At 41.4% G+C, this 19,525-nt stretch overlaps 1 protein-coding gene and 1 long non-coding RNA gene across 7 annotated transcripts in view; one reads left to right on the top strand and one right to left on the bottom strand.

Moving 5' to 3' along the window:
• Positions 1-19,525, top strand: part of elmo1 (engulfment and cell motility 1 (ced-12 homolog, C. elegans)) — a 194,661-nt gene that overhangs the window by 132,637 nt on the left and 42,499 nt on the right. For all 6 annotated transcript variants that reach the window (XM_034160648.1, XM_034160650.1, XM_034160649.1 and 3 more), the window contains one exon: positions 10,010-10,146. In XM_034160648.1, the coding sequence (XP_034016539.1) occupies positions 10,010-10,146 (137 nt within the window). The remainder of the gene's footprint in view (positions 1-10,009; positions 10,147-19,525) is intronic.
• Positions 9,963-17,818, bottom strand: LOC117501695. The gene is made up of 2 exons (XR_004558066.1): positions 17,433-17,818; positions 9,963-10,106 (listed from the first exon to the last, which is right to left on the bottom strand). It is a non-coding gene; the product is annotated as an uncharacterized LOC117501695 (long non-coding RNA).

The raw sequence follows: 19,525 nt of genomic DNA, 5'->3' as shown, positions 1-19,525 counted from the left end.
TGTGATTTGGCGCTATACAAGAAAAAAGTTGATTGATTGATTGATTGATTGAAGACTGATTTAATAAGAAAATGCTGATCCTGTGGTAGTTCTTCACTGCATTATTCATCAAGTGCACTCCACAGTAAAAGCATAAAATTGAAAATATCAGTTGTGATGAAATTCATTAACAGCAGCAGATTAAAGGACCTACAGCATTACTACTTTTTTGTTTTAATGAAGGAAATTCAGGAAGTGCCTGGTACCATCGTTCAGTTATTCTCTATGGAGCAGTTTTCACTTTTACATTATTTGTTAGTTCCACTGGCCACCTGCAGCCGGTCCGGTTACCTTCCAACAGTTTGGCATTAACAGTCCTGCTTTAAATTAGTCTCACTTTGTGTCTGAGCAGCACGACATTCTATAAGGAGCTTTGCCTTCACCTGGAGCCTTAAACCCTCTTCTTGCGTTGCCTGTATGTGTGTTGTTGTCTGCAGTCACAGTCGGCTTGCAGAGTCATTCAGCCACACTTGGTTTGCATCTCTCTGTACCTGCTGCTTTGGCATCCTGCATGCATGCAAAGAGCGACTGGACCGGAAAAGATGGTGCTGACGCAGCTGTGTGTACACACACTCACACTCCCTTTGTCACAGTTGGACATCAGGCCATGCTGATATTGTAATTAGGCTGAATATGACACTTTCTGACATGGATTCATCCTGTGGCAGAGCTGCAAGGTGACTTCGAGTCTTGTTTTGCTTACATTTGTGCACAGACGGACATTCAAATACACACGGGACCTTGACAGATGTCAGTATGGCCTTCAGTCAGCTTGTCCCCCCTCTCTCCCTGTCATTGTGTGCACATGCATAGTCACCTCTCCCAACCCCAGAACCCATTGGTGGGCTGTACAGTTGAATATTTAGCTCTTATGTGATGTCACTGGACCCTCAGAGCTGTCACGTTGAATGGACTCTGATAAGAGCATGAAAGAGACAGCTGTTCCACACACTGTCACGGTTGAACACACATGCATGGCCGCCTATGAACACAGTGATACATTCACTTCAAGAAGAGAAGCGTGACCCCTGATCCTAACTCAACCATACTTGTCCCAGGAGATGGAGGAGTAGAGAAAGTGAGAAGAGGGGAGAACTCTCCATACTCTGAGCTGCAGTTTCTCTTTCGGGATAATTGGTCATATTTTGGATCAGTGGTTTACCAGTGCATCTGCAGTTTAGTACATCTCAGAGTTAGAAAATATGCAAACATTGTCTTTGAACTACATAATTAATTTGGACAGGATTCTACGCTTGAATTTTTTATTCATTTTTAAAAAATGCTTGTTTCCTACTATTCTTAATTGTTTTTTATTATTGTAAAATTAAAATAATGACAATGCTAATAATAAATAATAAATAATTTGTATTTATTTTTATTAATCAAAATAATTGAGAATTTGTGATCCTTTATAGAAGTCACCATGTCACTTAAAAACATATTAAAAGGTGATGTATTATCTATATTATAATGGTGTGAAAACTTCGACTTTAGGGGGGTATGCACAGGGGGGTTAGACTAGATCATTTGGTCAGTGATTTTCATTCTCTTGTTCATAATAACAGCCTCCATATTTTTAAGGGGGAATTTCAAAATATTTGTGCTAACACCAACCCCTACCATTATGGACATAAATGCTCACATTATTCAAACCTCACAATATCTACAATGTTCCTATAATATTATTTTTGTGTGATAAAAGAATGCTGGTGAAATAGCTTTCTTTATTGGTTTACAGGCTCTTTGTCATTGCCATGCAGTATTTTGGAGTGAACAATGCATGATTTGGGGGGTTTTGACTTCAGGGAGTATGTCCAGGGGGGTTAGACTAGATCATTTGGTCAATCATATGCATGTTCTTGTTCATAATAACTGTCCCCATATTTTAAGGGGGTAATACACCGCAACATTTAATTTTGTAAAATAGCAGCACCACCTACTTAAATGTGGCACATTACTATTTCAGTGGCAGACTCTGGTAAAAAAAAAAAAAAAAGATAGGTTTTCTTTTGAGGGAGCGGATCTATACACAGAGTAAAAGCATGAAACACATTCCTGCGCCTCCTCCTCCCCATATTTTAAGGGGGTAATACACCGCAACATTTAATTTTGTAAAATAGCAGCACCACCTACTTAAATGTGGCACATTACTATTTCAGTGGCAGACTCTGGTAAAAAAAAAAAAAGATAGGTTTTCTTTTGAGGGAGCGGATCTATACACAGAGTAAAAGCATGAAACACATTCCTGCGCCTCCTCCTCCATCATCTCTGTCCACCTGATCTCCTCTGTATTCTATTATTGCGATCACACATGGTCATGTCATGTGGCCAAGGGCACAGATCCATGTGGGCATATGGTCTAGCACAGGGGTGGCCAAGTTCGGTCCTCGAGAGCCACATTCCTGACACTCTTAGTTGTCTCCCTGCTCCAACACACCTGAATCCAATGAAAGGCTCATTAGCAGACTTTTAATGAGCCTTTCATTGGATTCAGGTGTGTTGGAGCAAGGAGACAACTAAGAGTGTCAGGAATGTGGCTCTCGAGGACCGAACTTGGCCACCCCTGGTCTAGCAAAACTGGTCATCACAATGTCCTGTTACCAGCTTTGTGGGTGGTTTGAGCTTTTAACATCTGGCTGTGCAGATGGATAAAGGAAATCCATTACAGTCCACTTTCAGTCTATCTAAATTGTTGACTCTGAATCAGTAGGCTTGGCCAAAAACAGTCATAAATTGTGACAAGAACTGCAAGAGTTCATATCCACCCTGCTGTTCAGTGCGGTGCCATCCAGCTACGAGGCAGACTTTATTTTGTGTGTGTGTCAATGCCCCTGGCTATGTGACTCATCCATCCAAGTGTTGCACTCCTCAGCTACTTGATGTGTCCAGTCATCCACCCAATTTCCCACTGCGTTAGCCTGTGGAATTGCAGGCTGTTTCTCTGCTGTATGAAGCAGGAGGGCTGTTTTTACTCAATCCGCTGGAACTAATTAAGGCCACATTTGAGAACTAGCCTTTTAAGGGATGGCACTATGTATTTTTGAATGTCCATTTATTCATCCATGACAGCATGTCAGCACTGACATTTATTTTCCCGGCTGTTGAGGACCTCATGATAGCTCGTGACAGAATCTTCCACAGAAACTTTTCAGATTGCAGACTGCCCTGTATATTATGTCTTCTGTTTGATGTCCTTTATTTATTTATTTATTTATTTTTTACCTGCAGTAACAAAGAAACTTCATTATAGATAACATTGCCTTTGTTCATGATGCTGAAAGTAGTTTTCAACGTTGTCGTCTACAGACAGGCTTTGGTGATGGGCGGCGTTTTATTCTCTGCTGTTTTCATTTAATCAGTGTAGCGTCAGTGTCAGAGTAACACTGAAGCACTTCTCTGGTAAAAACGTTGAGCGTTTGAAGGATTGCAGGGCTTAAATTCAGAGTTATCTAATCACAGCAACATGACTTTGCACTTGCAGTGCTAGCTCCACTCATGCAGGTAAATTTAAGTGTGTTTGTGCAGCAGTGAGAATGACTCAATTGTGGCATTTCTTCTGCCTAAAAAGAAGCTGCAAGTGTAGCTGTCAAATTGTCGACCCTGAAACATTTGGAAAGGTCTATATATACTGGGAAACCTCCAACACAACAGTCGAAAATAGGACAGTAATTTGATTCACTCAGTATGTACTGAGAATCCTTATTGCTGTTCTTTTTGTGCCAAGACTGTACTCTTCCTGGCATTGGCAGTTTTTGTTATTTACTTGTTCTCTCATGTTTGTGTATTTCTTGTTGACCAATCCTTTTGAAATTTCACAAATAAATAGAATGGTTATGGTCCACATTAAATACCAGTTTGGCCATTGTTCACCAACATTTCATTTTTGAAGCCAACATCACTTTTTATGTAAGAGTAAAAACACAGAGATCTGCCAGTTAGCATCAGGCCATCTATTCAATGAGAACTAGATTATGAAATACTCAACACAGAAGGTTTTTCAGACTCACCTTACAAACAGAAGAGAATATAGGCACTGAGGCCCAGTGATGTCAGTGCTTATCGCCAGATTCTGTAGCATGTAGCAGATACGTCTATGGCTTCCCCTGGATGGGGCACCAGTCCAATGCATGTTACTTCCCCACCCAAGGTCGCTACTCATTAACAGCTGGGTGGACTGGGACAATGTAGATAAAGATGGGTTGTTTAACCAGGAAGTGAACCCAGGGAGACTTATTGGTAGCCCACTTTCTGTCCCACTGAGCTACCTGGTCTTCTTCCTGTCTTAGAGTTTTGAAAAAATACACAGTGAGGCAAATAAGTATTTGATCCACTGTTGATTTTTCAAGTTTTCCCACCTACAAAGAATGGAGAGGTCTGTAATTTTTAATCATAGGTACACTTCAACTGTGAGAGACACAATAAAAAAAACCCTGAAAATCACATTGTATGATTTTTTTTTAAATGATTAATATGCATTTTATTTCATGAAATAAGGATTTGATACAATAGAAAAACAGACCTTAATATTTGGTACAGAAACCTTTGTTTGCAGTTACAGAGCTCAGACATTTCCTGTAGATCTTGACCAAGTTTGCACACTGCAGCAGGGATTTTGGTCCACTCCTCCATACAGTCTTTCAGCTCCCTCCAAAGATTTTCTATTGAGTTCAGGTCTGGAGACTGGCTAGGCCACTCCAGGACCTTGAAATGCTTCTTACGGAGCCACTTCTTAGTTGCCCTGGCTGTGTTTCAGGTCATTGTCACACTGGAAGACCCAGCTACCCATCTTCAGTGCTCTTACTGAGGGAAGGAGGTTGTTTGCCAAAAGCTCATAATACATGACCCCATCCATCATCCCTTCAATACAGTGCAGTCGTCTTGCCCTCTTTGCAGAAAAGCACCCCCAAAAATGCTGTTTCCACCCCCCATGCTACTCAGTTGGGATGGTGTTCTTGGGGTTCTTCTCATCCTCCAAACACAGCGGAGTTGATACCAAAAGCTCTATTTTGGCCTCATCTAACCACATGGCCTTCTCCCATGACTGCTCTGGATCATCCAGATGGTCACTGGCAAACTTCAAACGGGCCTGGACATGTGCTGGCGTGAGCAGGGGGACCTTGCTGCCCTGCAGGATTTTAAACCATGACAGCATCATGTGTTACTAATGTAATCTTTGTGACTGTGGTCCCAGCTCTCTTCAGGTCATTGACCAGGTCCTTCCGTGTAGTTCTGGGCTTTCTCACAATCATCTTTACCCCACGAGGCGAGATCTTGCATGGAGCCCCAGACTGAGAAAGATTATGTGTTTCTTCCATTTTATAATAAAGATGCCAACAGTTGTTGCCAGTCTACAGTTTTGTTCTTGGTGTCCTTAGACAGCTCTTTGGTCAAATTAACTTTTTTTTTTTTAAGATTCCATCTCTCACAGTTGAAGTGTACCTACGATAAAAAAATACAGATCTCTGCATTCTTTGTAGCTGGAAAAACTTGGACAGTGGATCAAATACTTATTTGCCTCACTGTATGTTACAACATGGAAATTGCAAAACCAATTGCAAAAAAAAATTAGCTTTCACCAATGGTTAACACATTTTACTTCATGCTATGATACAAATGTTTCAATACACCAAAATAAATGTCACTCCACCAATTTCATGCAAAACATATAAATGTTGTTTTTCAGGTATTTGACTATACATTGCGTGAAGATGAATTTTAAAGTTTGTGGCTTCTTGAGGAAATAAAACTTAAATAATCTCTGATGGATAGAATGGGTCCTACTTCCTAACTGGTGCAATGTGATGCACAACCCAGTGCAGGTGTTGTTGGTAGTTTCCAACTCATGCAAATGTCATTTTTACACCCAGAGCCTGTGCCCGCTAAGTCACAATACCGCTTGTGCTCATGCTGGAATATTAGTCTCAAAATAAGGCGTGGTTTTGTACAGAGCTGGTGCATTTGGAAGTTTTCCTTAGTACCATATTTTCCAGAGTATAAGCATCATTGGAATATAAGTCTCACCTATTTTATGCGTTATGGGCTTTATAATTTGGGGGCTTTGTGCATTGTTGTACTGTACTTTTTATTATTGACATTTATTCTTTTGTTATTGGAGTTTATTTTGTTTAGTGCTTTGATTCCTGGGAAACTCCTATATAAATAGTCTTTATTATTATTATTATTAATAATAATAATAATAATAATAATAACAAATGTGTGATTTCTCAGTATATAAACTGATCGGATGTATAAGGCACAGGACCTCCCAAATTAGTACAAAAAACAAACTCAAACTCAGTTTATACTCCAGAACATACAGTATAGTACACAAACTGCAATACTAATTTCAGTTTTGAGCAGTAATCGTAATGTTAGGGCACTGTCCCGCTGGTGTTTAGGAGGATTTGCGTATGGATTGTGCACAAAATTGGCCCATATTCGCCAAACATCCGCAATATCCGTGTAACATGCCTGCATGAGTTGGCCATCATCCGAACACGCCCGTGATCATCCGCAGAGGCACGCATGTCCGCAGCCAGGATTTTTGAGCTGTTCAAAAATCTGGATGCGGATAACATCCGCCTTACATACTCTATACATACTCAATTCATACACAATACATACTCACTCTATGCGCTGTATATCTGCCGTTAACCGCTGATATCCGCAACTGACAGGGATTTGCGGATTGGCAGCGGACCGGGACAGTGTGTAAAACAGATATATTGCATACCCATCGTGTCCACATCACAAACTAAAATATGTTGTAGCGACTGCATACAGATCGGCCACGATTAATGCGTTTTTATTACATCTGCTTTGCAGCTGATTTGCGGACAATCTGTGAATGCATAACAAACACATCACGTAAACCTAAAGTACTATATGAGGCAGAAAGCGACATACCTGCCAGTCAGTGCCGGTCCGGCTGTGTAAATCCACAAAGACATAATATCGGCTGTAATCCAGGACTTTTATTTAACACCAACAAAAGGAAGAGTTGATGTTTAGCCACAACTCACGCTGAAGTCTGTTTTCTGTGACACTCTCAAAAAAAAAAAAAACACCATCTCACACCCCGAGCAGCTTCCCCCCTCCTGCTCCCCAAACTCATGAACAGTTAACCCTCGCATGACAACAAGAACATTAACTCTGTGATCAACTTGTCCAATCCAGCAAATGCTCCAGAGGCTGTATTGTTGGTGTGAATAGTGATGCCGAAAGGAGCGAGTGCGCTTCTTTTATGACCGCAATGCAGATGCACGATGCATTCATAATACACCCGTAATACTGCCATGATAATCTCAATGTGTCGGATCAGTTTCCTTACTACATGCGTTATATAACCGTGATTGTTCATCATATATTCGCTGTATATTATTAATATATCCGTAATTCATACTGGGACATTTGTCATTTTTGGCCATTTTTGTTGCGGACGACAACGAACGCCCTAACTTTGTATACTCAATTCATGCGCAATTAATCCTCTCCCCAGTGGAACAGGGCCCTTACAATATTGATGGCCAGTTTTAATTGATGGTGTCTGAAACACATCTGAAAATATGTAGCAATTGAAGCCATGTCTCCAGGGAAGTTAAAGTTTCATTTTACACCTTTCACCCAATAGGGCCATAAACACACCTTAACATCCTCATTATCATCATTTTCCAAGCGTAGTTACCACTTTAGGGTTTTGTTTTATTGTTTCCAATTGTGCACTGCTCCCCTGATTAAATAATTTTCTTTATGTGGGAAAATTGTCCCGACTGTGCAACCATTTAGGTGAATTACTCTGTTTGATAGCTTTGTTCAACCCACTGAGGGTTTTTGATTTTATTTTATTAATTCTTCTTCTTATCTGCCTTGGGTTCAGCTGAGCCTTGCGACAGATGATAAAACACTCTGACTTGGTACGTTTAGTAAAACTTCAGGATGGGGAAATTTCTTCAGAGCCAGACAAGACGGCTCACTGTCCATATCCCCCAAATAAGCCTTGACATGTAATTCCTCTTACCTTTCCCACCTCAGATCTCTGCTGGTCTCATCACAAAACTGCTCATTTAGCTTGGAGGTCATTTCAAGTTTCGACCATCCCAACAGGACAAGCAGCCAATGAAGGCGTTTGACACGATTGTTTTTATTCTTTCCTCTGTTTTGCTGTTCCTGAGGGCAGTCTACTGTTGACTAAGCACCCTGTCAGCATCTGTTTTAGCTCTCCTCTATTAGTTTCCTGACTGGCTACTGCCCCAGTGGCACATCTCTCTGGATTTCTCCCCGCCACCCTCCCTTAATTGCTCATCCTTTGCTCACAAATCGAAGCTTGGGTCACCGAGCCGTGTCCTGCGGGCATCACTCATTATACCGTAAAGTTTCGACTGCTGCTTGACCCTTTCCATCCAATTTCATGGCTGCTTTTGGCGAGCCGTCGCCCCTGCTATGCTGCTCTTACACTCCTTAAATAAAACAGCTTCTGGCTCAAGGCGCTCATCTTGCCAAGGGAAGAGGAAGAAGAATTTAGCTCAAGTGAATGTCAAGCCTTGTTATTGGAGTTCTTGGTGAAAGTTGTTTGAACAGTCGAGATTTCTGGCTTTCATTTATAACCATTTCAAGGAGACATACCCATAGAAAAAAGCAGTAGCTGAAAAGCTTCATTACTTTACTAATAAAACAAATGAGTCTGCTCTGTCTGTGGAAAATGAAGAATCTTTATTTTATCCATTTGAAGTAGTGTTTGTTGGATGTAATTGGTGTCTAAGGTGTATTTTGTTTGTTGTTGGTGAGGAGCTAAATTTCCAATCACACAGAGCAGTCACTCTTTGGAGAGTTTTATTGAATTTTCAGAAATCCAATAACTCCCCCACCACCACCACACCACACACTATAATTACAGATGGCCCACCTATATTCCAGTTGTCTGTTAACTTTGTTGCCACATTTATAACGCTGTATCTGAAAATATAGACACAAAACTATTGCATTTAAAATTGTGATTTATCTTTGAAGATCTAGCTTGGGATGTTTCGGTATGATCATCATCAAAGAATAGTATATCATAGTCATATCATAGTATTTTGCACTATTTAAAGTATTTAAAAAACCCTGATCAGAATCAGAATTTCTTTATTGTCCAGTAAAGTGAAATTAGTGTTGCAGCAGGAGCACACAAAAGACAAGGTACACAATGACAATAATATGACAATATTAACAGTGAAAATAAAACCCAATTAAAAGTCTAAAGTCAGACATAATAAAAACAATACAATATTAAAAAGCACCATACACATACACAAAAACTGGGGAGAGCACCTTAGAGCTAATTGCCATTAAGTAATAAAATTGCACTGGAGATAAACAAGACCTGAAATCTTTCAGCACCTTTTTTTATTTAACAACTGACAACTGTCCATTTTTTTTCTCTTTTTTTTTTTTCTTTTTTATGTCCTTTAGTTAAGACGAAAGGACATATTCTTTTGGTCCCATTATTTATTTTATTCATAAATTCGAGGCCAATAAGTAGTGTGGATTTTCATTTGTTTGTTGTCTTTTTATTTTTTTATTTTATTGTTTTGTTGTTGTTTGGGGGCGTGGGGGGGGGGGGGTTACTTGAAAAAAAAACAAATGTTTTAACTTGTAGCGAGTAAAGTAAATGTGACAGTGGAACAAGTGCAAATTAATTCATGATTTCTCAAAATAAGGTTTTTAAATTCACTGAGAAAACATTGTGAGCTTTATTTTACTTTATTATGCAGCATTACATCTTTTATAAATATTATGAAATATTTAATATATATAATATATAAATATTTATAAAAATTATGCACTGATCTTCAAATGATTACCTGGAGAGAGGCGTGTGATATGAAACTCTGCCGTCGTGCCGTTGCTGACTAACAGGCTTCATTCACTGGTATCAACTCTCATTTTGGCCGCTGCTGTCGGTGATGGTTTGGTTTTCTCTTTTTTGCAGCAAGTGAGAACTGCCATGACTTCCATCCAATGTTCTTCACCCATGATCGCTCTTTTGAAGAATTCTTCTGTATCTGCATCCAGCTCCTCAACAAGACCTGGAAAGAAATGAGGGCCACAAGTGAAGACTTCAATAAGGTGTGTTGTTTTGTGCAGTTACCCAAACGAACGTATTGCAGGGTTCCCATTTTCTTTTGAGAACCATTATTTCTCAATATTACTGAGCAATGAAAAGATTATATTTGCAGTATGGACAGAATATCCACAGAACGGTAATGTAAAACTACAGTTAAAGAATGCATAGAATGTGTGGCAGAGGATAATACCAAAAATTTTCTTCAGCACTGCGAGTTAGTAATGACAAACTCAAAACACTGTTTTGCAATGTTTCAAAACCTTTGCAACACTCATGCTTCAGAACATTGTTCAAGAGGCCATACGAAAAGGAAAACCTGAGGCACATCGAAGTGGACACCATTCGAGAAATTCAGCTGGTTTTCTGCGAAAATTTTAACAGCTGATGAGAGATTATGGACTGTTGCTGTCACTTTAAGGACTTCCCACGGAGCGGGACGTCGCGACACGCCCTGAGCCGCCGCTGTCTGCCTGTTTTGAGCTGAAAGCTTCCAAATTTAATCCTCTGTTGACCCAGGACATCGTGACAGAACAGAGAACTTTCAGAAGAGGTCGGGATCAGCAGTTTATCCGGACATTCCACTGTTAAAGGAGATTTTGTAAAGAAAGAAAGTGCGGACAGGTCCGCGTGTCAGGACGCAGCCGGCGCCGCCACAGGAAAAACACCTCCGTTGGAAGCCTTAAGGACAAGTTGTAACATGTCCAGCTGTTAAACAATTTCTCAGATAGTCACTCAACTGAAAGCCATCAAAAGCCGCCTGGTTTTTACAAATGGTTATCAACACGGACGTGTTTTTCCTGTTCCGCCTCACCGCGCCGGCTGCGTCCCGACGCACGGACCTGTCCCGACGCATGGACCCGTCCGCACGCTCTTTCATTAATAAAATCTCCTTTAACAGTGGAATGTCCGGATAAACTGCTGATCCCGACCTCTTCTGAAAGTTCTCTGTTCTGTCACGACGTCCTGGGTCAACAGAGGCTTAAATTTGGAAGCTTTCAGCTCAAAACAGGCAGACAGCGGCGGCTCAGGGCGCGTCACAACGTCCCGCTCCGTGGGAAGTCCTTAAAGCGACAGCAACAGTCCATAATCTCTCATCTGCCGTTAAAATTTTCGCAAAATACCAGCTGAAATACTCGAATGGTGTCCACTTCGATGTGCCTCACAGTTTTTGAAAGAATTTTGATCAAGCAAAGCGCCAGTCTCTCAGGAAGTTGTCAGACAAAGAGATTCCGACGGGAGGGGTGGACCACTCCTCACTCAAAGCCAGCCCACAGGCGAATGACGTAACCGACAGGCGTGAAAAAACTCACGCATGCGCACGAGGGTTCAAGGTTGTCTGATGTAATCGCACGTGATTAAATCCATATAGTTTTGAAAAAAAAAAAAGGTACGTTAGTTTTATCACAGACCTCGTACGGTTTAATGAGGTCTTTATCTCCTCTATAGCTTCCTCGAGTTTATCTGTTTTCCTGGGTGGTGCCATGCCGACTATCGTGGCTCAGTATGGCCACTATTGATTACAAAAACAATTCTCACCTGTAGCCTCCACCACCACAGGTCCGGTCGCCGCACACCAACCCTCCCCGTTGCTAACCTCATTCACAGCTGCCCCCAGCCACGGTCGTAGCTACCGCTATCCACGAATGTAGCTGTAGGCAACCTCAGATGTAATCGCCTCCAGCCTCAGATGTCGCCGCATCTGAGGCTACTACCTGCTACCTGCTGGATAGTTTACAAATCTGCATCCGTATCAAATTATGAATTTAATATTAAAGGGTACGGTCACTGCACGCTATGTACGAAATGGACATGGTCCATTTCAAGCATTAATCTACTTCACTATCATGCTGGGATATAAATTTTGCATTATTTTCCTCTATAAAAGCAAACACCTCTGAATAATATAAGTAACAATAGGTATGATGAAATTGGGTCACAGCAAGTAATAAGATCAGTTTTCATTGCATACATTTCCACTGATTGGAACAAAAAGAATGAGACTGCTGCTGTTTCAAAAGCTGTTTTCATAATTGATGACCAACACTGTAAAAGATGGCAGCTAAATCTTATTTCGGCTGTACCTGTTAGGGGTCGCTATAGCTGCTATAGTATAGCAGATCAGTTGTATTATGGATAAGACGCGGATTGAGGAGCGGTCCAGTATCTGACTGAACCCAGCATGAAATAATCAGAAGCAGTTCCCAAAAGAAAACACATTTATTTTCTCTCTTTGTGCTAATTAGAGTTCTGGTGAGGTGAAAAGGCGGCGCGCTCTCTCAGCGTCTCAACAGTCGGAGTCCGAACGTTCAGGACTCAGGAGTTCCGCCAACACCCCCTCCATGTGACGTTCCCAGACTGTACTCTGCAAAGGAGGAACAGAGATGAGATTATTCAACACTTATTACTACAAAATATTGTTTAGAGGCAAACTTATCAGCTACACGTTTAGGTCTGGTTTCAAACTTAGTTCAAAGAGGCTGCTGCTCACAGCTAGTGGAGGATCATTAATCTGCATGCCACTGCCGTGAGGAGCACGCCAAACAATTTTCACCAATAATTACTTATAGCTGCGTATAAACGCCAATTTACATTCACGGATAAACTTATCAGAATATTCACCTCTGTCGTGTGCTGACAACGTTTGCCTCTCACCCTCGTCCTCCTTCACAGGCGCAATGTCAGACTCTGAAACGGCCCTCAGCGTCCCCACACGGTCGTCACAAGGTCGTATTCTCCGGCAATCTTATCCAACTCACTGCTGGTTTAAATGTAGTTCTTCATCACTACATTGGTACCAGCTAGAAGTCCTCAGATCTGCACGTGAACATCACAGGTGTCGTGGATTGTCCTGATAGAGAGCTGCACGAGAATGCAACAGGTGCAGCCAATCATCGTAACAGAGGAGAGAGACTCTTCTGCAGCACATTTTCCTCAGAGAACAGCCCCAAATCACCTGGGAAGGAAAATAAACACAAAACAACCCAACCTTGTCCAGCCAAACCCCCCCCAACACACAACAAGTTGTTTCCATCTCACCCTGTCTTCTGTCACACCAACCACCTGCATGTCCTCAGCACATTCATAAACCTCCTCTTTGACCTCCCTCTTGTCCTCCTGTCTGGTGGCTCCATCTTCAGCTTCCTTCTCCCTTTATACCCTGGGTCCCTCCTCTGCACATGTCCAAATCATCTCAATCCCGCATCTCTGACTTGGTCTCCAAATCGTCCGACCTGAGCTGTCCCTCTGATATCTTCATTCCTAATCCTGTCCATCCTCATCCCTCCCAAAGAGAACCATAGCATCTTCGGCTCTGCCCCCTGTCTTTTTGCTAGTACCACCGACTCTAAACCGTACAATATAGCTGGTCTCACTATTGTCTTGTAAACTTTCCACTTCACTCTTGCAGATGGTCTTCTGTCACAAATCACTCCTGCCACCTTTCTCCACCCACTCCACCCTGCCTGTACACTTTTCTTCACCACTCTACCGCATTACTTTGGATAGTTGACCCCAAGTATTTAGACTAATCTACCTTAACCACCTCTACTCCTTGTAACCACACTATTCTCCTGGGCTCTCTCTCACACACATGTACTTAAGCTTGCTCCTACTGACTTTCATTCCTCTTCTCTCCAGAGCATATCTCCACCTCTCTAGGCTAAATAAATGGCAACTAAATAGAGACAAATATTTAATTAACCTACAATGTAAACTTATCTTAAAACTCAAACTCTTTATTTGCAGCACGGTGGGTTAGTGGTTAGCACTGTTGCCTCACAGCAAGAAGATCACGGGTTCGATTCCCACTTGTAGCCTTTCTGTGTGGAGTTTGCATGTTCTCCCTGTGTTTGCATGGGTTTCCTAACGGGTGCTCTGGTTTCCTCCCACATTTAAAAGACATGCAGGTTGGGTGAATTAGAAACTTCATAATTACCCAGGTCCCCCCTTGCAAAAGATATCTCAATTCCAATGGGACTAACCTGGTTAAATAAAGGTTAAATTAAATTTGACTACTTTCAGTTTTTACTTTCAATTATGGTTTTATTTATTTAATTTTTTTCAGCGTTTAAGATGTGGTCTTTGGACTTGTAATCTGTTTTCTGTTTGTTTATTTACATTTGGGGGTTTGTGTTTTATTATTTAACGCACTTTGAATTTTTTTTTAACCTGAAAGTGCTACTGTACATAAATACTTCTTCGATTATTAATATTATTATTATTATTACTATTATTATTGCTATTGTTGTTGTTGTTAAATGTCACAGTAAAATTAGTTAAATGTTAATTCTTGTGTCTCAGCTCATGTTACTCATTAGGGTGACATTACACAAGCCCTCATGCAAACATGAAGCCTCATTAAGAAGCTTACATATGCGAGTGTTCGTTTTCCTCAATTCACCAATGATTGCTTTTGGCATTTCCTTTTTTAAAAAGCGAAATTGAGAGATGGAAAAGACTCAGACATCTCCTGGGTTTTTCCGATTAAGATTCTTACTGAATTTCCCCCCCTCCGGTGACATGAGCCATATCTTCTAAAAAAAAAAAAAAAAAATGAAAACTAGCAGTTTGTTTCCCTTTGCAGTGGGAATTTATTAATAATTTATTGTTTTTATGACCAATAGTGCATATTCTGTTTGTCAGTTAGCCTTATTTGTTGTTCATATCAGCGTTCTGTTCTCTAGTCTGCTTCCCCTGTCACATGTTCTCTGCTTATATGATCAGATGTTTAAACAGTTACTTGTGTATTTACTATTTATTATGCAGGTGCAGTCCTAACGGTCGCCCTGCACGTTTTATGTTGAATGTGGTATATTGTGCTACATGAGGATGACAAATCAACATCTTCATATCCTCAAATACTAATTTCCAAGAGGTTTTTTTTTGTGTTATTTCTGAGTGGAGTGGCTGTCATTGTGCATAAAAAAAGTGGTGATGGATTTTCATCATCCTGTTATTTTCATGTGAAATAAATGATGAAAGATGAGAGTGATGATTTCAAAGCATTTATCCAAGTTGCTTTGAATGAACAAACATGCAACATATTTATTTAACTTGATGGAAAAACACAACATTATAGTCATCATCTACAGCAGCGTTTCGATAAATCTACTGATCTCCTCGGGGCTGTGTGTATTTATAAGATTGCCTATCTTCAAATATTTGGCAGTGGTATAGATAATGCTCTCCTTCTCTTTCTCTCCTCTCTCCTCAACCTCATCTTTCATTCTGCGCTACTTTTGGGGTTTAGAAATTCAGCAGCAGCTTGTCAATAGCACAACTGTTTGGTCTCAAGAGCTTCTTATCAGCTAAATGGTGCGTTGAGCGCCGCGCTGTTAGCCTCTGATGTACTGACGTAACGCTCAGCTTGTCTGCTGTGAACTTAGAAGTTCTCTACAGACATCAGGCCCTCTGATGATCTCTGAAGTTGTCATTGTCTACCTCATTCTGTCAACAAGAAACAGTTGTTTATCTGCAGCTGACATCGTCAAAGGCTGCGCGTGTTTTTGTAAAACAAAAGTTGTAAAGGATTAAAAAGAACCCCAAAGGTGCACACTGTGACTAGATCATAAACATTTGCATGAACCAAAAAAAAAATAAACGGCACTAAAAATAATCAGAAATTATTTTTTTAATGTACCAGCACTGTGTGCATAATATGCAGGACATAATGTTGTCATGCTCGTGCCCGTCTGTGTATGTGGATACATTATTTTGAACAAGATAACAGTACATGGCAGACACTTGATACTTACACCGTAGGTATCCCCCTGATGAATAGTTTAGTCCATTCATTTGCATATTAATGATTAATAATTGTTATTTTTATTCAAAAGGCTTTTGCTCAACAATGCTTTATTACAGATATTTTATATTTGTAATGTGTTTTTATTATGGTGACACAGAGATGATATTTAAGAAAAGCCTGCTAATTAGGCTGCAATTTGGCATAAATTATTTCAGCAACTGCAACTCAGAAGAATTTGGTTGCCTTTCATTGGAAGTATGTACACTGAGTACTGAGTTGTTCCCATGCTATATGTCCACTTTGTGACTTGTCCATGGATGATGATGATGATGATGATGATGATAATAATATGAAAGTCCTGAAGTAGCCCATCATCTTGGTGCAGACTTTCCCAAACTTATGAGGGCTCACTGGACCTCACTTTGAAATCTGAAAATCATCTGGGGCCTACCCAAAATCTTTAACAATTTGATGACGCATTTGACTAAAAGGATGTATTTCCATAAATACAGTATGTTACAGTAGCTCAGATAAATGAAGAATTAAACATAATTTCAATCCCATGGCTTTATCACTTAAATAAATCTGGTATTTTTAGCTAATTTTAAACTTTATTATGAAATTGAACAGTTTTTTTATGACTTCTCATGATCTACATGCTACAATAGAAGTCATAAGTCACCCCAAGGTGCTTCACAAGGGTAAGGTCTAATCTTACTAACACCCCCTGCCTGAGCAAGCACATAGGCAACAGTGGCAAGGAAAAACTCCCTTGGGCATTTTTACGGAAGAAACCTCAAGCAGAACAGACTCTGAGGGGAGACCAACTGCTTAAGCCATACTGACAACAACAAAAATCATTTGAACAAAATACAACAAAGTACATTGTCAAACATGCACACAAAAATAAATGTCCATCCAGAAAGTCCTCGAGATGGATTCCAGCTGGCAGCATCACTCGCAGTTCATCACAACTATACAGCATCCAGCAACTTCAGACAACAGTGTTTTTCAAGCACACAGATAACCTGAGGTACACACCTACAGTCAAACATTGGTAGTCCAACTCCTGTGCAACAATAAAATGTGTAAATAGCGGTTCTGAGGCCATCCACCTTAAACACAGTTCATGCACAGTTTCCAGCTCCAATAATAGATACCAAATCCTGACAGCGCTGAGGTTTCAGAGGTGTAGATTATTAAAACATGTTGTTCAGATTTCACCGGTATGTGGATGTACACACCACTGTGGTGATTGTTTGAGCATTTCTAAAATGCTACTTGCACTCTGAGGCTGACTGAGCATCGGCGCTGCATGAAAACACCAACTGTTACCTGGTACTCTGCTCACTTAAGACACATTAACCACAAAGGTTTAAACAAAGTGTGACAACACACATTCATCCACTCATCGAAGTGCTGTGACACATTTGGTCTAGTTAGAGTTTTAAACATGGTGCTTAATATCCCCCCCCAAAAAAAACAAAAAAAAGAAAAGTGATTATAGCACACTGGGGATTGTGTATGTGCATGATGTCTGACGTTCCCAGAGCAAAGCTCCAACCATCAGGCAACCGTTTCTCTTGTTTCCATAGCAACCTCTGTCCAATTACCGCTGCTGCGTGGCACTATTCTCGCTGTTTTGGTAAGATGGAGCCACTTCTCCGCTGTATACGGCGGCGTTTGTGTACATCAGCGCTTGTGTGCAAAAGCGTCTGTCTTGTACCACTGTCTGTTGTCTCTTCTTCCAAACATCAGTGCTGAGAGCCTCTCCTCCTCCTCCTCCTCCTCCTCCTCCGCAGGTAAAATAGCTTCCATCTCTTTGTTCAGGCGCTCAGAAAAAAAAATCCCTCACTGATGTAGCGGCTTGCAGCCACGCACAATACCCCTCCGCCTCTCCTCCGTCTTCCCTCCCCCCTTGTCTAAAGCTCACTCAGTCTCCTCACTTTTCTCTCCCACACACCCGTGCAAGTCTATCATGTGATCCACAAGCTACACCACCATTGGCGCCTCTGATCGTGGCGTGTGTCCAATCTGGGCATAAGCCTGGAGATCAACATAAGTGAGGCAAAGCAGCCTGGCTGATGCTCTTAGAGTCACAGAGGGAGAAACGGAATCATGCAGAAATGGAATCGTAGTGTTTATTATAGGAGACACGGCGAATGTTTTGTTTAATTAGAGGTAACGTGATAAGTCGAACAGGAAGACTGAAAGAGTGGCCGACACAGAAAGGAGAGCGAGGCAAAAGGAGGAGATGGAGGAGCTGTGTTGACAGGCGTTTCTTCCTCCATCGTGGCTAAAGCTAAGTACCCACAGTGAGCTAGACCGCTCTTCCAAGGAGCCACATCTGCTGCTTTCCCATCAGTCCTTCTCTGGCAAAAGCACGAGGCTCCATCAGTCACTGTGGAGAGTATCGCACAACTCCTGCAACCATGGAGGTGACATGTAAGTACCGTCAGCCTGGTTAAAACGTTTGCGGTGAGAGACTTGTAGTTAGCATGGATGAATGGAGTGACGGGTGGCGGGAGTACGACGGGAAGAGAGACTGTTTGTGTTGTTGCCTGGCTGCAGAGGAGAGAAAGGAGGCGTATGTAGAAATGAAGCTGGGAGCGAGGGTACTGGGAGGTAGAAGATGGGACGGCGCCGAGTGGAAGCGTAAACGGAGAGACGAATGATGAGCCAGAAGCAGGTTAAAGAAGCATCAAATAAATTCCTTAGGTGCTTACACGCGTTCAACTACACCCAACTCACTTCAGGCATAGACTGTTTTGCCGTGTACAGTGTGGTGGGGGTTGGGCTTTGTTGTGAATGGGATTGCTTCACATTACCAACACCCTTTTTTTGGTTACAGGAGGAACTGAAAGGCACCACTACTGTCCTGCACGGCGTGTCTCTGTTCTAGAGCTGAGCTTCAACCCCTGTTTGAATTTTTAGCCTGAGGTAGTCGGTACCTGAATGTAAAGCGTCATCTCAAATATTACTTTTTTGTATTTGAAACTGGTTTTGTGCTGTGGAGCTACTTGTAGACTGACAACATCCTGTATGACGTCTGGGATGCTGCACGTTTCAGCATCTACCACGTCCTGGATGGCAGCTACCCAGGCAAACAATCAATCCATTCCAACTCTTGAAGATGGCCATCTATCTACTGTAGTCAGATGAAACACAGACACATCCACCTCAACACTGAGGCACCTTCTGACTGGATTTTGTCAAGAGAAATGCGCCCCATGGCCAGAATGTCATAGCTGACACTCCTCATTTAAATCTTAAAAAGTAACTGGTCATTTGTCACAATCATTCCAGTCGTACCCAAGGATCCACAGAAGAGACCTAGTACCACTGTGACGACTGGATGTCCAGTAGCTGTTGCTCTTTAGTAAATCTCAATCTCTGGTAAATCTCCCTAGCCATAGCTGCAGCTCAAAACACTTTCTCTTCTGTTCTGGGTGGGATGATCAGTGGAATTATGCTACCCTAAACCCTTGGAAGGTGAACCAATCTCTTGTCAAGGGGACGCTCATGTAAAAGTAAAACCTGGCTGCAGCACTTTTACTTTCAGAAGATAAGAGTGGACCACAGTTTTCCCTGAGTGGTTTCCTTTTGGGATGGAAAATATTTTAATGCAGTAAAGC

This window comes from Thalassophryne amazonica, chromosome 20 (assembly GCF_902500255.1).
Source record: "Thalassophryne amazonica chromosome 20, fThaAma1.1, whole genome shotgun sequence".
NCBI lineage: Eukaryota > Metazoa > Chordata > Actinopteri > Batrachoidiformes > Batrachoididae > Thalassophryne > Thalassophryne amazonica.
The sequence above is the reverse complement of the archived record's forward strand: the minus strand, read 5'-3'. Positions and strand labels throughout refer to the sequence as shown.